The sequence below is a fragment of the Molossus molossus genome, unplaced genomic scaffold (genome assembly GCF_014108415.1).
Source record: "Molossus molossus isolate mMolMol1 unplaced genomic scaffold, mMolMol1.p scaffold_m16_p_2, whole genome shotgun sequence".
Classification (NCBI taxonomy): Eukaryota; Metazoa; Chordata; class Mammalia; order Chiroptera; family Molossidae; genus Molossus; species Molossus molossus.
In genome coordinates, this window is record NW_023425355.1 from 104337611 (window position 1) to 104358778 (window position 21168).

General features: G+C 51.4%; 2 protein-coding genes across 2 annotated transcripts; one reads left to right on the plus strand and one right to left on the minus strand.

The window, feature by feature from the left end:
• Nucleotides 1-1063: 1063 nt before the first annotated feature.
• MAGIX (MAGI family member, X-linked) lies at nt 1064-5006 on the minus strand. Its single transcript, XM_036271399.1, has 6 exons — nt 4958-5006; nt 3999-4145; nt 2903-2985; nt 2586-2822; nt 2304-2475; nt 1064-1577 (listed from the first exon to the last, which is right to left on the minus strand). Exons 1-6 carry the CDS (start codon nt 5004-5006, stop codon nt 1270-1272), a joined length of 996 nt encoding a protein of 331 aa, XP_036127292.1. The 3' UTR covers nt 1064-1269.
• Nucleotides 5007-9395: 4389 nt separating this feature from the next.
• On the plus strand, nt 9396-19685 carry GPKOW (G-patch domain and KOW motifs). The gene is made up of 11 exons (XM_036271723.1): nt 9396-9578; nt 10798-10952; nt 11052-11176; nt 14032-14141; nt 14902-15115; nt 15654-15786; nt 17595-17721; nt 17913-18036; nt 18130-18199; nt 18957-19042; nt 19138-19685. Exons 1-11 carry the CDS (start codon nt 9403-9405, stop codon nt 19270-19272), a joined length of 1455 nt encoding a protein of 484 aa, XP_036127616.1. The 5' UTR covers nt 9396-9402; the 3' UTR covers nt 19273-19685.
• The last annotated feature ends 1483 nt before the right edge of the window (nt 19686-21168 follow it).

Here is a 21168-nt window from a genome sequence, read left to right on the forward strand (position 1 = left end):
CAGGAGCCCTTTCCTTACTTCTGTAGAGCCACACTTCCACCAAGATCTGAGTAAGGGGCAGCCCACTCCCCCACAATGTCTACAGTACTAACCATTCAAGGGTTCACCTCTTCACCTCTTTATACCTCAAATGCCAGCTGGCTTTGCAGTCCTCTCCTCCCCAGCACCACCTGGATGCTCAAACTCTGGTCCTTTAATTTTTCTCCCCATTCCTGGTCCCTCCCCATAGGGGTAAGAATTGCCCACTAACCATAGCTTCCCTCATTGGGGAGATGGGACCAAGTGCCCATGATGTGGTGACTGGACATTTCTGGCTTCTGCCAGCACTGGCTTCAGGGCTACCCAGCTTTGAGTCTCACTGGCCATTTAAGCCTGGACTTTAGGGCTCTGTTCCCAGGATGGAGGAAACTCTGGCCTCTCCCAGGACTGGAACGCCCAGAGTGTGGCATGAGCACACAAGCCCAGCTGCAGTTCGTCACCATCTATGGAAGAGGGGGGCAAGCCCAAAGGTTCTAACAGCTTTTTTTAGCCAGGCCCGCTGACTCACACCTTCCCGGCTCCACCCTAAAGGGGCCCCAGGGCCCAGCCCTTGCCCTGAGAGTGTCAGGACGGAAGTGAGAGACCGCAGGCTCCCAGCTAAGGAAGCAACCCGGCTTCTAGCCTTGCAACTGGCTGATGGCGGAGGGTCTGGATGATTCAGGGCCAGGGCTCTGGGTATATGCTGTACTCTCGCCACAACAGGCCCACCTCTGCATTCCCAGCGCCATGCGCAATAATTATCTGAGCCCTGAACACCTCCAAAAAAGTGAAATTAATGAATGGGTTGAGAAGCAGGAGTTAGCAAAGAGAAATGGAGTGGGGAGAAGGCAGGTCGGGCTGAGGACGGGCAGAGCAAAGACCTCTCCAGAGGCATGAAAGAAACAGCTCTATCAGTGGTTGCAAGAAGAGACCCTTCTCAAACCCGGATTGACCCTCCCCCTCCTTTACTGGGTGGACTCGGGAGCCCCACCTAGCCTAGAGCACCTGGCAAGTCAAGACGGATTGGACCGATTTATTACCTCCTCCGCCCAAAACAAGAAGTGCAGGCTGGCGGGTCAGGGAGGGCCGTACCACTGACACCGCGAGGGGAACGCGGGCTGGTTGACTGAGCAGCAGGAGGGGGGACGAGGCCAAGTAGTAGATCTGCTTGTGATGCTAGTGCGCGACTCACTGAGCACGCCAAATCCAGGTGGGGCAGTACCAAGTGAGCACCCAGCCATCAGATGATGCTCAGTGCCTCCACCTTCCAGCTGCCATCTCCAGGGAAAGCTGCGCGGACCCTGGGACACCTAGGGCCCTCGAGAGCCGTTCCTCGCTTGGCACCAGCCAGGGTCCTGGGGAACCTGGGGATGCGTCGTCGGGGTCCTCCATGCAGCGTTCAGGAGGAGAAACAGAAAGACCCTCAGCTGCCCGCTCTGGGCTAGGCTCTGGGCTGTCCTGGGTCTTGGGGGTCATACGGGATCGAGGTTGCTGAAGTGCATAAGCGCCGGAGCTACGAGACCTTGTCACCTCTGGTCCCTCAGGATCTGGACTACAATCTGGGGATGGTAAGAATACAGATTAGATTGGGCGACAGGGTGGGATACAGAGAGCTGGGCCCCTTGGCCGAGGGTGGCCAGAAGACTCCAAGTGCTGAGGGAGACAGAGACCCCCGCCTCTTAGAAAACCTTCCATCAAGGACTGGACACGTCCTTCAGGAACAGACACCACCTCTAACAATTCTTTCCAGAGACCCCGCACCTCCTAGATCCAGAACACACCCCTCAGAAATCATTTCCCACACTCCCCAAAGGAAATCAAACCCTGACCCTCGCGATGCCAAACCCCTCCCATCTAAGTCCCCAGACTCTCCCATTATACAGCCCACCTTCCTCTACTCCCAACCCTTTCCCTTATGAATCCCTTGTCTTTATGAACTAGACCCCCTACCCTCTGCATCCTCATCCCATCCCCTCCCCTCTAACCCCTCCAAGGACCAGGACCCTTCCTTCTAACAACTGTTTTTACCCCAGACCCTTTCCTTCCTCCACCCTCCCAGTATCTCCAGAGTCTCCCCTCTGAAATCCACCTTTACTCTCATCCTGGGATCCTCCCTTTCCCACTCCTACTTTTGAGAATGCTATGACCCCCTCACAGACAGCAAACCCCTCAAACCCTCCCCACTGAGACCACCAAACTCTTTTTACCCAGGACCCCAGCCTATTACTCTGGGACCCTCTCCTTCCCCTCACAGATCCCAGAAACTTCTCCTCTGGGAAACTCACCATTTCCTTTCCGGAGTCCTCCCCCCTTCTCTGTCTTAATGGGGTGGGTCTCAAGAGGCCTGCTCAGCATAAGGTGGAGCCGGGGACCACCTGTGCGAATCCGCTCCACGACCTGGGCATGGGTGAGACCCTGAATGGACTCCCCGTTGACTTGCAGCACAAGGTCACCAGCCTGTAAGAGTACAAGGTGAGGGATATTGCAGGAAGGGCTGATGGAGAGCACCCCGACAAAGGATGAGTTAGGGGCTAGCATCATGAAATGAAGGGTGCCTTATGGTTCACCTGCAAGCGACCGCAGCGCTGTGCTGGCCCATCCTTTAGCAGCCCGCGTATTGCCAGTGGAGTGTCCCTGGATGCATCTCGGCCTCCACTTAGTGTGAGGCCAAAGCCTGCGGAACTGCGAACCAGCTCCACACTGAACTGACCATAGGCCTGGGGTGGCTTCGAAGCACAACGTGCCTTAACCTGAGTCACCTGGGGTGGCCCGATGCATGTACCCAAGGTCTCTGACCGACGATGCTGGAGTAAGGATACAAGTGTACATATATATATTGCCAGTCTCGAGGCAGGTGGCCTCGATCAGGAGTACTAGGTGGTACCTGGGTCTGGTGTTCCACAAAAGTGGGATTAGGCAGGCGACTGTCTGTGACCTCTATGTCTGCAGAATCCAGCTCGCTAATAGCTGGGGAATGAAAGAGGGAATCCAGGGTTGAACTCCATGTAAACTACCTAGGTCCTGCCCCGTGAGTTGCCATTCTTGTCTCATTTCATTGACTTGGTTCTAGACTGCACAAACAGAATCGTCCACCCATTTAACTAGTCTCCACGCACTAAAATAACTATCCTGATCTCAACTCCTTAAATAATAATCCTGGGCTTGGCTACTTGAATCATTCTCCATGCCTTCCTACCTCCCTCTAATTACATGTAGACCTTGCCCCTCAAATAAACTATAGGCCCATCTTGGAGGGTGCAACTCCAGGATTTGACTCCTGAACATTCCAGGTTCCACCCTCTAATATGGCCTATACATCTAAACCAATCCTGACAGCCCTGGCCAGTTTGGCTCAGTGGTTAGAGCGTCCGCCTGCGGTCCGGAGAGACCCGGGTTCGGTTCCCGCTGGGGGCGTGTGCCTCGGTTGCAGTTTGTCCCCAGCCCTGGTTGGTCGTGCGGGTGGCGGCCACTCGAGGTGTCCCTTTCACATCGATGTTTCCCTCTCTCTCTTCCTCTCTTTCCCTCCCACTCTGTCTGTACAGAAAATGGAAAAATGTCCTCGGGTGAGGATAAAAAAAATAAAAATAAAAAAAATAAATAAATAAACCAATCCTGACAGTTTGAGACCCTCCCACAATGCATTTATAGGCTCCACCCTCTACACCAGCATTCCAGGCCCACCCTTAACTAAGTCCCTAACCTCAACATTCTCCAGGCCCTGCTTCCTCAAGAATGACATTCAAAGCCTTCCTGAGGGGGATAACCATCTATCCTCTCATCCTCAACTAATCTTCCAACACTCATCTGCTACAATAACCCTCCTAGTGTCACCTCCTAGAGGAATATGATAGGATAACCCCAAGGACCCTCCCCCTCGAATCTCCCTACAAGCCCGGACCTCCTAACTCACACCTGCCACCTCAGAACCCAGCTGCAGTCCGCACCCACCCCCCCGGGGATGCCCCGACCCCGACACTCACCGTCTTTGGGGCGCAGGCCCAGTGTGGCCCCAGACCTGCGTACCAGCGCAGCCAAGTCGGCCGCAGCTCTGGCCGCCAGGGGGCGCGCGTCCAGCCGCGCCAGGAGCTGCAGGGCGCTGGAGCCTGCAGTCTGGCGAGCGCGGCGACCTTCGCGAGAGGGGGTGAAGAATAGGTCAGCGCAGACCCGAGCCTCGGCGAACCCCCACACTTCCGGACGTCTGAAGACCTGGAATGTCCCTCAGGATCTCCGGAGCCCCCTGACCACTCCTACGATAGTTCCGGAGGTCGCTCACCGTCCCTCTCATCTCCCTCGAACCCCAGCCTTAGCGGGCACGCGCCTGGACCCGCGCTGGCCTCCACGTATCCCTGGAGACAGCTCTTTGGCTGCAGTATACCTGGACACTCGAAGGCCCTGTGATTATCTTTGGAATTATCTGACTGTCCCTTCATCACCTCCGATTCCAAATTCTTACACCCAAAATACCGAGGGCGACCCCAATTCCCGCAGATGTCCCAAGAGAACACGGTCTGCCCCCTGTGGCCCCGGGACTCCCGACTCATCCTCCAGATACCCTAGGCAATCCTTGAGGCCCACGCCGTGGCCCTAGATTACCCCTCCACTTACCCCCAGAGGACCCCGCCTAAGCCCCCACAATTCACCACAGACTATGAGTGCTTAGGTTTCCCCAGTGACCCCGGGCAGACTCCTCGGCACATCTCCCCGGAGACTCCTGAGAGCCCCCGGAACTGATGCGAAGTCCCGTGGCGCGGGCGCAGGTGCGGGGCGGGTGCGGGTGCGGGGAGTCTTGAGCTCAGCCCAGATCTCTGGGCCCCTGCCTGCCGCCGCCGCCAGGGAACGAGGTTGCCTTGTTTACCACCTGTCTGAAGGGAATGGAAAGAAGCAAACAGGAGGGGTAAAGTGTGGCGGGGACGTGTCCACCCCACCCTCAACCCCGTACCTCCTCTGCTCCCCCTAGAGTCCGTGGCGCCCCCCGCGTGCGGATCCATAACTCAGAGTTGGCCGGTGGACGCACGGCCGCCAGCGACGAGTTTTCAGAGCCCGCGCGCGCTGACCTGGCTGCCCGCCCGGCCTGGACGCGGTGAGGTTGGCCTGTTCCGTGCCTGGCGCCCCAGCCCGCGTGGTGACCTACCTGGCGGCCGGCAAGGAGGACTGGCTGCAGGCCCCAGCGCTTGGCCTCGTTCTGCCTTCTGACTGGACCCAACCCTGCCAGTATTCTCGGTGACCTGATCACCACTCCCTCAGCCTCAATCCTGTTACTGTCCCCAGATTTGCAGCGCTGCTGTCATGGCTCTCTGGGAATTCCCACCCATCTCCAGGGCCCCTGCCCCTACAATTCATCCCTGAGGCTGTCCTTGGACACCGCATTCCTTCACGAAATTCCCCAGGACTAAGCATCTCCCAGTCTGGAAGATATTCCCCATCTGCCGACCCTTGAGCACCCATCCTGTGGGCAAGTTCCCTCCCCTATTTCGGAAGCATGGAAGCTTCCTAGTGTTTGGCAGCCTCCCCTCACCATCCACCCTTTCGGGACTTTCAATAATGCCACAATCTGCACGTCTGTCATATTCAGGGATCTACGGGACCTCAATCTCCTGCTCCCCAATCTCTAAGAACCTCCCTACCCCATGTACCAGTTCAGGAAACCCCCAGCCCGGGAATGGAAGCTGTCCTCTCAATCTGCAGTGCTTGAAATCTTGAGAATGGGGTGGAGCAGTGAAGGAGATCCAGTTTGTCCCTCAGACAAGGTCAGGCCAGAGGTGGGAGAGGCAGGGGACTGCAGAAAGAATGAAGGTAGAAACCATTTAGCCCCTTTCACCTATGACAACACTGGGACCCAGAAAGGTGGAGGAGAGGGGGGTTGCCCAGCCAGCCAGAATGGATGTCAGGATACAGTGCATCCACAGCCCATAGTGAAACAGTCACAGACCAAGTGAGTGTGGTGGATGAGCTGCCTGAGACCAATGCTGTTGTTACCTGGCTGCTGGGCCCTGGGCAGGTGCCTGACCCCCTCCAGCCCTCAGTTTCTTCCTCCACAAAGTGGTAGTGACAGGCTGCCTCTCAGTGTTCCCTATTTCTCCTTCCACTACAGTAGAACTATGCCCAAGTGCTCCCTCTCTGGGGCCTACATCCCCAGACCCTCACCCAATCTTTTCAAACCTCAGAAGGGCCTCATTTCTCTCATTGGCTGGTGTCCCCTCCCACCCAGGTGCCTTCAAAGCTTCCTCAAGTCCAGTACCCAACTGCCCCTTTACTCTCCTGGGGTTGTTGTTTTTTTTCTTTATTGATTTTAGAGAGAGGGGAAGGGAGAGGGAAAGAGATAGATACATCGATGAGAGAGAACATGGATGGGCCGCCTCCTGCATGCCCCCCATTGGGGTTTTGGCCCACAACATGGGCATGTGCACTGAGGGGAATCCAGCCGGCAACCTCTTGGTGCATGGGTCAATGCTCAAACACTGAGCCACACCGGCTGGGCACCTGTCCTGGTTTTTGATTCCCCGAACCCTATCAGGCTTAGGCGTCTATGCCCTCCTATGGCCCTAAAGGTTCCAAGGGCAGACCCTCCCCAGCCCACCAGTTTCCCAGTAGGGACTAGTTTAGGCAGATATTCACTGTAAGTTTACTGAGTGCCTACTATGTGCAAAGCTCTTTTGGAGACTGCAGAATTCCCAGGTAACTTGGACTCCAGTTCTGCATACCGTTTTTTAGGTTTCAGGGCTCGGACAGGGCCCTTAAGTTCTCTGGACCGCGACTTCCTCTTTTCACACGTGGAATAAATAACAACGTCCCCTGGGTGGAATGAGGACCCCAGCCCAGGATCCGGGAATAACAGAGGCACACGAGGCCAAGAGCTGGCGCCCAAGGCCAGGCCTCTTTGCAGGTTGCCAGGTAAGTCACCGTGCGGGCTGGGGCGCCAGGCACGGACAGCCCGGCCTCACAGCGTCCAGACCCCGGGCGGGCAGCCAGGTAAGCGTGTGCAGGGGTTCAAAACACGTCGCTGACGGCCGTGCGTGCACCCGGGTAATTCTGGGTGATGGAACCGCGAGCGGGGGACGCCACAGACCCTAGGGGGAGCAGAGGAGGTACGGGATTGGGGGTGGGGTGACACGTCCCAGCCACACCTTGACACTCCTGTCTGCTCCTTCCTGTTACCTTCAGACAGGTGGTAAACAAGGCAGCCTGGTTCGCTGATGGTGGCGGCAGGCGGGAGCTCAGAGATCCAGGCTGAGCTCGAGGCCCCCTACCCGCACCCGCGCCCGCGCCACAGGACTGGGCATCAATTCCGGAGGCTCTCAGAGGTCTCTGGGGAGATGTGCTGAGGGGTCTGCCCCGGGTCACTGGGAAAACCTAAGCAGTCAGTCTGTGGTGAATTGCGGGGGCTTAGGCTGGGGCCTCTGGGGATAAGTGGAGGGGTAATCTGGGGCCACTGCGCGGACCTCGAAGATTGCCTAGGGTATCTGGAGAATATCTCAGGAGTCCGGGGCCTGGGGGGGGGGGCGCAGACGGGTTCTCTTGGGACATCTGGGGAAATCAGGTATTTTGGGGGTAAGAGTTTGAAATTGGGGGTGATGAAGGGGCAGTCGGAGAGTTCCAAAGATAGTCACAGGGTCTTGGAGTGTCCAGGAATACTGCGGCCAAAGAGCTGTCTCCAGGGATACATGGAGGCCAGAGGGGGTCCATGCATGTACACACGATGGCTGGGGCTCCAGGGAGATGAGGGACAGTTGGCGACCTCCGGAACCATCGCAGAAGGGGGGGGGGGTGGCTCCGGAGATCCTGAGGGACATTCTGGATCTTCGGACATCCTGGTGGTCACAGTTGTGGCCAACGTGGAGGCGCTGGTACATAGGGCTGGGGTCACCCAAGGACCTTGCGTGTCATTGTTCCCCACTGGACTATGAGCCTCTAGAGAGGAGTTCTATTTTATTAGTTTTTGAACCCAGAGTTTATCGAATATTAAATCTTACATCAGTAGGCATTATTTACATTTCTATTATTTATTTATTCTTGTTGTTAATCCTCACTGGAGGATTTTTTCCCCACTTATTTTCATTTTTATTTTATTTGTTTTTTAAGATGTTCTTTTTAAAAAATTATTTTTTCTTTATTGATTTTAGAGAGACGAAAGGAGAGAGAGAGAGAGAAACATCGATGAGAGAGAACATCGATTGGCCACCTCCTGCACACCCCCCACTGGGGATCAGGCCCACAACTTGGGCATGTGTCCTGACTGAGAATGTACCGGTGGACCTCTTGAGCCACACCACCGGGCTCCCCATTGATTTTTAGATAGAGAGAGAGTGGAAGGGAGAGAGGGAGGGAGGGAGGGAGAGAGAGACAGAGAAACATCCATGTGAGAGAGACAAATGGATTGGTTGCCTCCTGCAGGTGCCCTGGCCTGGCCCGGGATCCAACCTGCAATCCAGCTAAGTGCCCCTGACCCAGAATCAAACCTGCGACCCTTCCATGTGGGCTGACGTTCTAACCACGGTGCCACATTGGCCAGGGCTATTTATTCATTTTTTACATGTCCATTATTTATTATTGTACACAACTGGCATTCATAGATTTAAAAAAAATTTTTTTTCTTTATTTATTTTAGAGAGAGAGAGGAAGTGAGAGGTAGAGAGAGAGAGAAACATTGATGAGCGAGAACATCCACTGGCTGCCTCCTGCATGCCCCCCACTGGGGATGGGACCCACAACCTGGGCGTGTGTCCTGACTGGGAATCAAACCAGCGACCTCTTGGTACATGGGTCGATGCTCAACCGCTGAGCCATACCAGGGGGACCACAGATTTTTTTTTCTTAATTATTTATCTTACCTACACTTCCCACATCAGTAGGACACAGGAGCCCTGGCCGGTTTGGCTCAGCGGTTCGAGCGTCGGCCTGCGGTCCAGAGACACCCGGGTTCAGTTCCCGCTAAGGGCACGTACCTCGGTTGCAGTTTGTCCCCAGCCCTGGTTGGTCATGCGGGTGGCAGCCACTCGATGTGTCCCTTTCACGTCAATGTTTCTCTCTCTCTCTTTCTCTTTCTCCCTCCCACTCTATCAACAAAAAAATGGAAAAATGTCCTGGAGTAAGGATTAAAAAAAAAGTCAACACGAAGGAATCAGTACCGGGCAAGAATGAGTCCACTTCTTACCACGCCCACCTCCCTGAAGACGTACATTTCCCTGTATACTTGGTGCTACGCACTTCTCTGACGTAAAAGACTGACAATTACTTCCCATGACCCCTTACCCATAAGCCTTTGCCTGTAGATGCCGCAGTGTTTTATGGGAAAGGTAGTTTTAGGGCTCATCTTCTGGCCCCCGCAAACTGAGCCCAAACTAAACTTCCCAGCAAGCAGCGCACGGGCCTGGGAAGAGGGGCAAGATGGCGGACGCCGAAGAGGGTGGTTTGCGGCCCGCAGGCTCCTCCACCGCCCCAATTTCGTTCAGCTTCAGTCGAACGGCTGCCCGAAGACGGCTGGCCGACCAGGGAGACGGCCTGGGTGCGGCTCCGGAAGAGAAGGATTTTTTGAAGACCGTGGAAGGGAGGAAGTTGCAGAGGTGAAGGACTGGGTCTTTCATTCCTTGGAAATCGTTGCGGTGGGCGCAAGCGGGAGGGTGCAATCTGAGTTGACTGTCTTGGTGACAGTGGCCTGGAGAGCCTAAGTAGCGCATCAGGAAATTCGTGGAGGCGAGAAGGCAGGAGTTTGTAGGACAGGGAAAATTGAGCCTGATGGCTGTGGGGATTGACCAGAGAGAATACATTCTGAGAGGGAGTGTATTTAGGATTTGGAAACCCTGAGGTGTGTGTGTTCTGGAAGAAGGAAGGGAGGGGAGAATGACAGGACTCCTAGTGTCTCCACTGAAATGGTGGGGCTTCTCCGATTTTGTGTACGGGATAGAGAGGCAGACTGAGGTCGGGAGAGGCTATCATCGGCTTAATTTGGAAAGGAGAGAGCCTGAGGGAGGGACTTCCAGAAGAGAATCAACCATCGGGAGGCGGATGTTTGTCCTGGACCTCAAAAGAGAGCCTGGGCTGAAGATGGTGATTTATAGGTCATTGTGGAAGCCATGCACTGAGGACTGATTCTTCAAAGGCACAGTTAAGAGTTGGGGTGGCATGCACCAAGTGGTCCCATGTTGGATTCCCATTCAGGGCACATGCCCAGTTTGTGGACCAAATCCCCAGTTGGGGGGCTTGCAGGAGGCAGCCCATTGATGTTCTCTCTCTTCGATGTTTCCATTTCTCCCTACCTCGCCCTTCCTCTCTCTAAAATAAATTTTAAAAAAATGTTTTTAAGAGTTGGGGGTGGAGCCCGGCCGGTGTGGCTCAGTGGTTGAGCATTGACCCATGCACCAAGAGGTTGCCAGTTCTGTTATTCCTGGTCAGGGCACATGCCCAGGCTGTGGGCCACATCCCCATTAGGGGGCATGCAGGAGGCAACCAATCGATGTTCTCTATCTCTCTCCCTCTCCCTTCCTCTCTCTAAAATCAATAAAGAAAAAAATTCACTGAAGTTTCTAGAAATGGCTAAAGGGTGTGGAAAAACAGAAACATTATGATTGTTCAATTTATTGGGGGAAACAAGTTGGGGGTGGAGGAGAGAATCCAAAGAAGGCACCATCAGAGGTATGACTGGAGAACCAGACAGAACGAAGGGCGTGGTCCATGAGATTAGGGGTGAGTTTGACTCTTGTGTTTTCTCTGAATGAAGGGGTATGGCTCAGCACCCACTGACCATGCTACTCTCCCGACTTCATTCCTCTGTGTCCACATCAGTGTGAATCCGTCAGAAGCCCCCAAGGAACTCGTCATCCCTTTGATCCAGAATGACCCTCGAAGGCAGCCAACAACCCAGGCCCCTGGCTCATCCACAGATATTGAGGCCACGGCAGAAGGGGTACTGTCCCAGGCTGTGAAGGAGCTCATTGAAGGTGAGTGATTCCCCCTTTGCCTTGACCTGATGAAGGAAGAATGGTAGAAAAGTGGAAGGGTATGGTGGGACCTCATTGCTCCCTCCCATTCTTCCTTAGAATCCAAGAAGTCTCTGGAGGAAAGAGAGAATGCGGGTGTCGACCCCACGCTCGCTATCCCCATGATCCAGAAAAGATGCACCCCCAACGAGGAAGGGGCAGGCAGCGAACCCCTTGCTGAGACAGTGAGCTGGTCCCTTTAACCCCCTTCTGCCCCAGTCTTTCTTTTCCCTATCTGCTAAGCTTGTCTCCCTGCACAGAGCAGGGAAAGTCTGTGTATATACTAGAGGCCTGCTGCCTATCCCTTCCTCCTTCCATCCTTTTGAGTTTCAGGAACACCAAGGAGACTGATGTAACTGGAATGGAATGAGTGAAGGAGTGGGGTAGTAGATGAGGTCACAAATGGAACTTAAACCAGGCAGGCCCTCGTGAGCCATGGTGAAGACTTTGAAATTTACTCTGAATGAGATGAGAGCCATGAGGGGTCTCTGAGCAGAGAAGGGACAAGACTTATGATTTGACAGAATTTCTCTGGCTCCTGTGAGCAGAATAGACTGTAAGCAGAGATGGAAGCAAGGAGACCAGTAGTCCAGGCTGCAGATGATGGAGACTGAGACCTGAGTGGTAGAGACTTGGAAGGGCAGGTAGGGTTTAGTGAGGAAGGTAACAGCAGGGTGAATACTCCTAATGGCAGCAACAATCCAGATAATGGCACGATGGCAGGAAATTGATGTAGTATGTGTCCAACAGTGAGGCAACTTTTGTGTGTGGAGTGAGTATAAAGAATTGAGGGAGTAATGTTGGGAGGTGAGACCATGAGAGGTGAGGGTTGTATCTACGAAAGTAACCAAGTCTGTCTTTCATACCCATTGACCTACTTTTTACCTCTTCATTCACAATTTTTTTTAATAAAATGTTTTCTTTATTGATTTTTTATTTTATTTTTTGTTTTGTTTTTTTCTTTAGGTACGTGCCCCTAGTGGGAACTGAACCCGGGACTCTCTGGTCCTCAGGCCGACGCTCCAACCACTGAGTCAAATTGGCCAGGGCTTTATTGATTTTTTTTAGAGAGAGGAAGGGAGAGGGAGAGAGAGATAGAAACATTGATGAGCGAGAACATCAATTGGCTGCCTCCTGCATGCTCCCCACTGGGTATTTGGCCTACAACTTGGGCATGTGCCCTGACCGGGAATCAAACTGGCGACCTTTTGCTGCATGGGTCCATGCTCAACCACTGAGCCACACTGGCCGGGCTTCATTCACAATTTTTTTTTTTTTGCAGTGCTTTGTTTTTCTTTTGAAATTTTTATTTATTGATTAGAGAGAGAAAGAGAAGCATTGAGTTGTTATTTCACTTATTTATGCATTCATTGCTTGATTCTTGTATGTGCCTTGACTGGGGATTGAACCCACAACCTTGGCATATCTGCACAATGCTCTAACCACCTGAGCTACTTGGCCAGGACTGCAGTACTTCTTTGGAGCCTTGTTTTCTTACAGCTCCAGATCACCATCTCTTTTGGTTGAACTGTTCTTATCAGCCTTCAGATGTCCTCTGGTTTCTTTCATCATAAAAAGAAAAAAAAAAGACTTTCACTTCACTCTCCATTCTGTTTTAGCTTTGGCCTCATTTCTCTCGTTTTCCCTCCTCTTGCAGCCTTCCACATCTCAATTGATCACAGTTCCATCCATCCTCCCTCTTACTCAGCCTAAAAACTTTATCATCACCTTTGATTCCCCTCTTTATTTCATACCCCATATATAATCTGTCAGCAGAATCCTATCATCTCCCTTTTCAAAATATGTCTAGAATCTGACCACTTCTTCCCATCACCACTACCAGCATACTGGTCTGAACCACTAGCATCTCTCATCTGAACTATTACAGTTACTTACTAGCTGGTCCTCTGTGTGGCTGCCACCCTCTTGTGATTCCTGCCCGGCTCTCTTAATTACTTTCTTACCACCCCTCTCTGCCTCCACATCTTTGTTTCAGTCAGGTTGACTTTCATGTTGCTTTTCACACATACCAGATTTTGTCCTGCCTCAGATCTTTTTTTTTTTTTTTCCTCACCCGAGGACAGTTTTCCATTTTTTGTTCAGATAGAGTAGGAGGGAGAGAGAGGAAGAGAGAGAGAGAGAGAGAGAGAGAGAGAGAGAGAGAGACATCGACGTGAGAGAGACACACCGAGTGGCTGCTACCCACACAACCCAACCAGGGCCGGGAATAAAACGCAACGATGGCACATGCCCTTAGTGGGAACCGAACCCCGGTCTCTCTGGACCACAGCCGATGCTCTAACCGCTTAGCCAAACCAACTAGGGCTGCCTCAGATCTTTTGCTCTTAACTGTTCTCTCTGCTTGAAACACTCTTTAAAAAAATTTTTTTTTTCTTTATTGATTTTAGAGAGAGAGAGAAATATCGATGAAAGAGAACATCAATTGACTGCCTCCTGAATGTCCCCCACTGGGGATTTGGCCCACAATCTGGGCATGTGCCCTGACCAGAAATCAAACTGGTGACTTCTTGGTGCATGGGTCGATGCTCAACCACTTAGCCACACCATCCAGGCTGCTTGAAACACTCTTCTTTCTCATATCCTCATGGCTCCCTGTCATCTCATTCTGGTCTCTGCTCAAAATATCAACTCAGTGACACTCCCTTTTTCATCTTTCTCATCTCCTTAACCTGCTTTATTTTCCTTTGTGTAACTTATCACTACCTGACATATGTTTTATGTATTTTGTTGCTTCTGTGTCCTATGATTAGAACATAAGCCCCACAAGGTCAGGAGTTTTGTTCACTGCTTTATCCCTAGCACCTAGAATAGTACCTGACACTGAATAGGTGCTTTGTAAGTATTTGTTGAAGGACTGAACTGGAGGAGTAAAATGAGGGATGGCAAGAGGAAATCAAAAGTTACCTTAAGCTGACTGGAAAAGAAGCATTGAGGGTCACCTGGTAGGTGATAACAAATGCACTTCAGAGGGCCTGCTACCATAAGCAAAGCCTGACTGTTCTTCCTCCTGAACCCGTAGGTGCCCAAGGAGGCTGATTACGAGGCAGTCCCTGTGGAGGCCTATGGGCTGGCCATGTTGCGGGGCATGGGCTGGAAACCTGGCCAGGGCATCGGCCGCACCTTCAATCAGTGAGTTCTGGGGTAGGGCCATGGGGACAACAGGTAGAGCAGTGAACGAGACCACTGCAGTTACCCGCCCACCCAGAACCATCTAGGCCTGGGAAGGGCACATTACCACCCTAACCAATTCAGTAGTCTCTGCCACTACTGTTTCAAACTCCTGTTTGCCCTTTAAAACTCCATAAGTGGATCCCATTTATGGAAAGATTGCCTCTCGGCATCATCTTCCTTATATGAAAAATGAGGATAATAACAGCATTGACTTCCTAGGTCTGTTGTGAGAGTTAAGTGTAATTATACATGTGAAGCACTCAGTAGGTTCTGGCCCCAAATAAGCATAGACTATTATCACACAGACTTAGAATTCCTTCTCCACAGTTCTAAACACCAAAGAATTCTGAAAACCAAACATTTTTTTCGTAAACCCTTTGGCAGCCAAATGTGACCTGAATTAACATTGAGTGTTTTAGAATGTGTTTCTCCTGTTTGGTGTGAATATTTGTATGATTTAACCTATAGAAATATTAGTGTATTTGGTTATACTATGGATCCTGTGTAATAGATGACATATATATATATATATCATGTTATTAGATTGAATCAAAGAAATTGCCATTTCTGTTGGTCAAAAGCAGTCTTAACATGAGATGGGAAAGTATACTCTTGAACATTTTGAAAGGGTGGGATTTGGGTAGGGGTTTGGGGAAGACGATGGAGCATTTAAGACCATTACATCCCCCAACAAGCCCGTATTCTGTGCTCCCAACAGAGTGGTGAAGCCCCGTGTCAACTCACTGAGGCCTAAAGGGTTAGGGCTGGGCGCCAACCTGGCTGAGGTCCAGGCCCTGGGCCCCACCAGCACCCACCGCCTGCCGAGGCCAGATGGGGAGCAAAAGAAGGATAAGGAAGACCAGCCTCAAGGACTGGTACCTGGAGGAGCTGTAGTGGTTCTTTCTGGCCCTTACCGAGGCCTCTATGGGAAGGTAAAGAACCAAGATGTGCCTGGAGCCCAAGACAGGCAGCAGGAAAGATTGATATGAGGGTCAGAATGAAGAATTGGGTTTGGGGTAGAAAGGCTGGATGGAAGTCCTTGTCTTTTAGGGCTTCCCAGCTCATTGCCTTATATGGTAACTCAGGACCACTTGCTGGGCCTTTCTGAGCCTCAGTTTCTAACTAAAGAGGAGAGAATGCCACATGCCACAAGTTCTTGAGGATTAAATGCTTAAAATATGTCCAAGCCACATATTCTGGTGGGGGACACACATAGACTAGGCCTGGTCCCAGCCCCCAGGAGTCACTGTCTGGTGGGGGTGACACAGGGACCAGTCCCAGTCGTCAGAGTCAAAATCAGCTGGGAGAGACAGAAGGACCAATCTTGCTCCCCACTCTCCTGGGTCACAGTCTGCTGGGGGAGACACAGGTCAGGCCAATTAGAGGTAAGGGTGGACAGCTTGGTCCTAGAAATGGGGGGGGGTCAAGCCCACTCAATCTTTGCCTAACTTCTCCCTCTCAACACTTTAGGTAGAAGGCCTCGATCCTGACAATGTTCGGGCCATGGTTCGTTTGGCCATGGGGAGCCGCATGGTAACTGTTAGTGAGTACTGCCTACGTCCTGTCTCCCAGCAGGAATTTGACAAGAACTCCTTGGATCTCGGTAAGTGAGCCTCTTACCTAGCTAGGGGAATTGGAGAAGCATTTCTGGGGTTGATAGGGCCAGTCTTGGGGGGTGTGGGGGGTGTTAGATTTGCAGAGGAGTGGAGCATCGGTCTGCCTGGCAGGTATGCCTGGTCAGAGGTTAGGAGGTGAGAATGGAGGCAATGGTTTATTCAGTTTGACTGAAGAAAGGGAAAGGTTGATCTAGTAACCCTGTCTTTAGCCACTTTCTTTTTTAATTAATTTTTTTTCTTTATTGATTTTATTTTTTTATTTTTTGGTACGTGCCCCTAGCGGGAACCGAACCCAGGACTCTCTGGTCCGCAGGCCGACGCTCCAACTGCTGAGCCAAACTGGCCATGGCTCTTTAGCCCTTTCTAAAGGAGAAGAAACAGTTGTGGAAACCATTTTCTACCCTCAGGAGATCTATATCTATTTAGGGTGATGAACTCTTTTTTTTTTTTTTCTTTAAAGGATAATCTTTTTATCCTCACCAGAGGATATTTTTCCATTTTTTGTACAGATAGAGTGGGAGGGAGAGAGAGGAAGGGAGAGAGAGAGAGAAACATCGACGTGAAGGGACACATCGAGTGGCTGCCACCCGCACGACCAACCAGGGCCGGGGACAAACCGCAACCAAGGCACGCGCCCCTAGCGGGAACCGAACCCGGATCTCTCCGGACCGCAGGCCGACGCTCTAACCGCTGAGCCAAACTGGCCAGGGCTAAAGGATAATCTTTTTAAAAAATATGTTTTTATTGATTTTTTTAGAGAGAGATAGAAACATTGATCAATTGCCTCCTATATGCCCCCCACTGGGGATCAAGCCGGCAATGCAGGCATGTGCCCTGACTAGGAATTGAACCAGGACCTCTCAGTCCATGGGACAACACTCAATCCACTGAGCCACACTGGCTGGGCAATGATGAACCTCTCTTTTGCTAGGGAATGAGAGCAGCTAGGACGAAGGCAGAACCAGGGAGATAGGCATTTTTTTTTTTATCCTCACCCGAGGACATTTTTTCGATATTTTGTTCAGACAGAGTGGGAGGGGGAGAGAGAGAGAGAGAGAGAAACATCGACGTGAAAGGGACACATCGAGTGGTTGCCACCCACACGACCCAACCAGGGCCGGGGACAAACTGCAACCGAGCTACGTGCCCCTAGCGGGAACCAAACCCGGGTCTCAGGGAGGAAGGCATTTTAGGCATGTCTGTAGAATGGGGTAGTTTGGCAGATGGGAGATGGGTGCCAGCAGAGCTCTGCAGGACTCCTAGCCCATTCTAGGCAGTTGACTCAAGTAGTCACTGTCAGCACAGTGTGTGGTGCTTGAAAAAGGCTTCCTGAAGGAGGCCGAAATAGTTGAGAGGAAGGGGAGCACATTCAAATAGTCCAGGCAGCCCTGGCCAGTTTGGCTCAGCGGTTAAAGTGTCGGCCTGCGGTCCGGAGAGACCCGGGTTCAGTTCCCGCTAAGGGCACGTACTTCAGTTGCAGTTTGTCCCCGGCCCTGGTTGGTCGTGCGGGTGGCAGCCACTCGATGTGTCCCTTCACGTCGATGTTTCTCTCTCTCTCTCTCTCCCTTCCTCTCTCTCCCTCCCACTCTATCTGTACAAAAAATGGAAAAATATCCTCGGGTGAGGATAAAAAAACAAAAAAACAAACAAACAATCAAATAGTCCAGGCAAAGGTGTGATGGTAAGACGGGACACTTTGGTGGGTGGGAGGTGGCCTGAACCTGAGGTGTGGCCTGGAAGGAAAGAGTGAGATACTGAAGATCTTTCCTGGTTTTCCCCACAAACCCTTGAACAGGCCAAGTGAGCAAAACTTCCTCAGAGCGACAGAATGGAACAGCCTCGTCAAGGAAGACCTTTCAGGACCAGGACCTTCCCACCCGGCGGGGAGCGGAAAAAAGGAAGTGGAAACACCTTCCAGACCGGTGGGGATCTGGGATGACAGAGGAAGATAGGGGTGCGGGGAGGCTCCAGCAGTCAGAGAGGGCTTCCAGGGCAAGGCGGGTGCATAGAAGAAACTAGAAATGGTACTATGGGTGGGTTTTACAGCATCGGCAAAAGTGGGTTGATTGGAACACACATCTGACTAAGCTTGGTGTCTGCCCTGTCTCCACAGACAAGATGAACCTACATCCAAGAGTGAGAAAGCAGCCTCCAGGAGTCAGCACTGGTTGCACAGGGACCTGCGTGTGCGGTTTGTGGACAAATTGCACAAGGGTGGACAGTATTACAACACCAAGGTGGGAACCCCGCAGCCCAGGTCCCCTTCCTCTTCTAGGGACTGAGCCCCCTTCACTCTCTAACAATCTCATGGTCCCTGACCCTGTCCCCAGATGATAATCGAAGATGTCCTCAGCCCAGATACTTGTGTATGTCGGACAAATGAAGGCCAGGTCCTGGAAGGTGAGTCTGAGGGATGGCCACTGGGTCATTGTCGTCCTGAGGGCTGATCAAGAAGGCTGTCTTAGTCCAGCCGGTGTGGCTCAGTGGTTGAGCGTTGACCCATGCACCAAGAGCTCGCTGGTTCGGTTCCTAGTCAGGACACATGCCCAGGTTGTGGGCCCGTCCCCCGGTGGGGGGCGTGCAGGAGGCAGCCAGTTGATATTCTCGGTCATCGATGTTTCTGTCTCTCTCCTTCTCACTTCCTCTCTTTAGAGATTTTAGATAATAATAGGAAAAAATGTATATTAAAGAAGGCTGTCTTAGGCCAAGAGCCTGCTCAGGCAAAGGCTGGGACGCTGGGTGGCTGGGCAGAGTTAGGTTTTTTGCAAGGCCCAGCATTCTCTAACACAACATTAGACACTTGTCTGAGCCCCACTTTCACATCTGCAAAATTAACCTGTTTATCCCTATTGCGACTGATGCCTTATAGGGATGTGTATTGAGCTCCCCATACAGGGCAGGGCTTACAACATGGTCACAGTAAGCAGTGTATGTTATCACCACCACCCATTATCATCTTATGGAAATGCTCCCTTTAGTACAACTATTGCTGGGAACTGCTCCTTAGGTTTCCTCATCTGTGAAATGGGTGTGGTGGGACTCCATCTGTCAACAGGGTACAGAGTGGCCCCAGGGAATACAGGAAAGATCCTTCTGACAGGACCCTGGCTGGGATGGCCCTTGGCTATAGACCTCACTACCCTTTCTTTCTCTGCAGGCATCAGGGAAGACATGGTGGAGACCCTCATCCCCAAGATCCAGGGCCACCAGGTGATGGTGGTGCTAGGGCCACATGCTGGAAGGGTGAGTCCCAGACCTGGAAGTGGGGGGGTGGGAGCATGCAAGGGATGTCCCAGGGTCTGGGTTGGCCTAGCTGACTTCAACCATCCCTACTCTAGGTAGGCCATCTGCTGAGCTGGGACAGAGAAAAGAGCCAGGCTGTGGTTCAGCTGCGGAGAGAGAATCAGCTGGTGGAACTTCACTATGATGCTGTTTGCGAGTACATGGGCCCCACGGACTCAGACGAAGACTAACCCATGGACCCATTCTGTTCCCCAGGCAGTTACCAATTCTGTAAAATGTGAATAGCCCACCTTTGTGAAGTTCCATCCTGCACTTGCAGTGCAGCCCGAGGACAGGGACAGGGCAGGAAATGGGTAGACCAAAAGGGAGGCTGGAAACAAACCTACTATTTACTTGCAGTTCATATAAAATAAAAAACGTTTCAAATACTTAGTAAAATGAAGAGCTCATAAATAGTATACTAAGCTGTGAGTGGAGGTGAAAGCTGCACTAACTGAAATGGGGACCATTTCATTTTTTCAGCCCCGCCGCCCTGCTTGGGCTGCCAGACAGTTTAAAGGATCTATTCGCTCATGAACTCACTCTCGGAACACAGAAGCTATGTAATCTGTCCCCTACAAAGATATTATGGAGTCTGGCCCTGGCCGGTTTGGCTCAGCAGTTAGTTAGAGTGTCGGCCCGCAGACCTGGGAGTCCTGGGTTCGATTCCCACTAAAGGCATATACTTTGGTTACAGTTCGTCCCTGGCGCCGGTTGGGGTTGTGCAGGGGGCAACCAATCGATGTGTCTCTTGTGTCAATGTTTCTCTCTTCCTCCCTCTCTCCCTCCCACTCTATCTGAACATAAATGCAAAAAAAAATATCCTCGGGTGAGGATTAAAATAAAAAAGAAAGATACTATGGAGTCTGGAACACCACATCTCTGGACAATTTCCTGAGCAAGAATCTTAGCAGTGTCTTTGCTACTAGTCTTGGTCCAAAGCGGACACCCAGAGGGTATCTTGAGCCTGGTGATGGGAGTTGAAAGGAAGGGTAGCATTTACCCATGAATGGAATATGTTGGCACTACTTTCCAGAGGAACCAGTTAATTTCGTGGGCTCCATTATAGTCCTAAAACATCAGTTTGAAGGTAAAAAATCTTTCCCTCTGGCTGGGTAGCTAAGTTGGTTAGAGCATCATCCAGATACACCAAGGTTGTAGGTTCAATCCTGGGTCAGGGCACACACAAGAATCAACCAGTGAATGCATAAGTAAGTGGAACAATAAATCCATGTTTCTCTCTCCCTCTCAAAAAAATTTTTTTCAATAAATAAACATTAAAGAAAGAAAAGCTTTTTTCTGTCTCAAGTAGAATTTCTCTGGTTGCTCTAAGTTACTGGATTCTCAAAAAGGTTATTGTCAAAGAATCCTAAAACTTGTCTATTTAATGGTCTGATGTACAAAATCAATGAAGGAAGTCAGAGTTTTATGCATAATTGTTTTTTTTTATTGATTTTAGAGAGAGAGAGGAAGGGAGAGGTAGAGAGATAGAAACATCGATGAGAGAGAAGATCAATTGGCCGCCTCCTGCATGCCACCCCACTGGGGATCAGGCCCACAACCTGGGCATGTACCCTGACCAGGAGTTGAACCGGCGATGTCTTGGTGCATGGGTTGATGCTCAACCACTGAGCCACACCGGCTGGGCTCTCTTTTTAAAAAAATTTTATTGACTAGAGAGAGAAACATCAATTTATTGTTCCACTTATTTATGCATTCACTAGTTGCTCCTTGTATGTGCCCTGACCAGGGATCAAACCTGCAACCTTGGCATATCGGGACGACACTCTAACCAACTGGCCAGGGTGGCACAATTATTTCTAAATCATTTCCAGTCACTAAATCATTGATGTAATAAGTAGGATATGAGTTAGATCTAGGCCCCTGGTATAAAGTCCTGACGGGTCAGGACGTGGCTCAGTGCTGGAGAACTTAAACACCCCTAGAGCAGGATAGTAAAGGTAAGTTGCTGTCCCCACTGCCAAGCAGAGGCAGACTGCTGCTTAAAGCCAAAATGAGCTGGACAGATCAGTGGCCATGTGCCCCTAAGGTAAGAGATGATTACAAAACCTTCCAATATTTACTAA

Bases quoted from the DNA above. Each gene is read 5' to 3' on its own strand.
- MAGIX (XM_036271399.1), bottom strand. From the start codon at position 5,006: ATGGATCCGCACGCGGGGGGCGCCACGGACTCTAGGGGGAGCAGAGGA. The intron at 2,986-3,998 runs GTGAGTGTCGGG...TTCATTCCCCAG, and splicing joins GGGCCTGCGCCCCAAAGACG to CTATTAGCGAGCTGGATTCT. The intron at 2,476-2,585 runs GTGAACCATAAG...GTACTCTTACAG, and splicing joins AGCGCTGCGGTCGCTTGCAG to GCTGGTGACCTTGTGCTGCA.
- GPKOW (XM_036271723.1), top strand. From the start codon at position 9,403: ATGGCGGACGCCGAAGAGGGTGGTTTGCGGCCCGCAGGCTCCTCCACC. The intron at 11,177-14,031 runs GTGAGCTGGTCC...CTGAACCCGTAG, and splicing joins GCGAACCCCTTGCTGAGACA to GTGCCCAAGGAGGCTGATTA. The intron at 15,116-15,653 runs GTAAAGAACCAA...TCAACACTTTAG, and splicing joins ACCGAGGCCTCTATGGGAAG to GTAGAAGGCCTCGATCCTGA.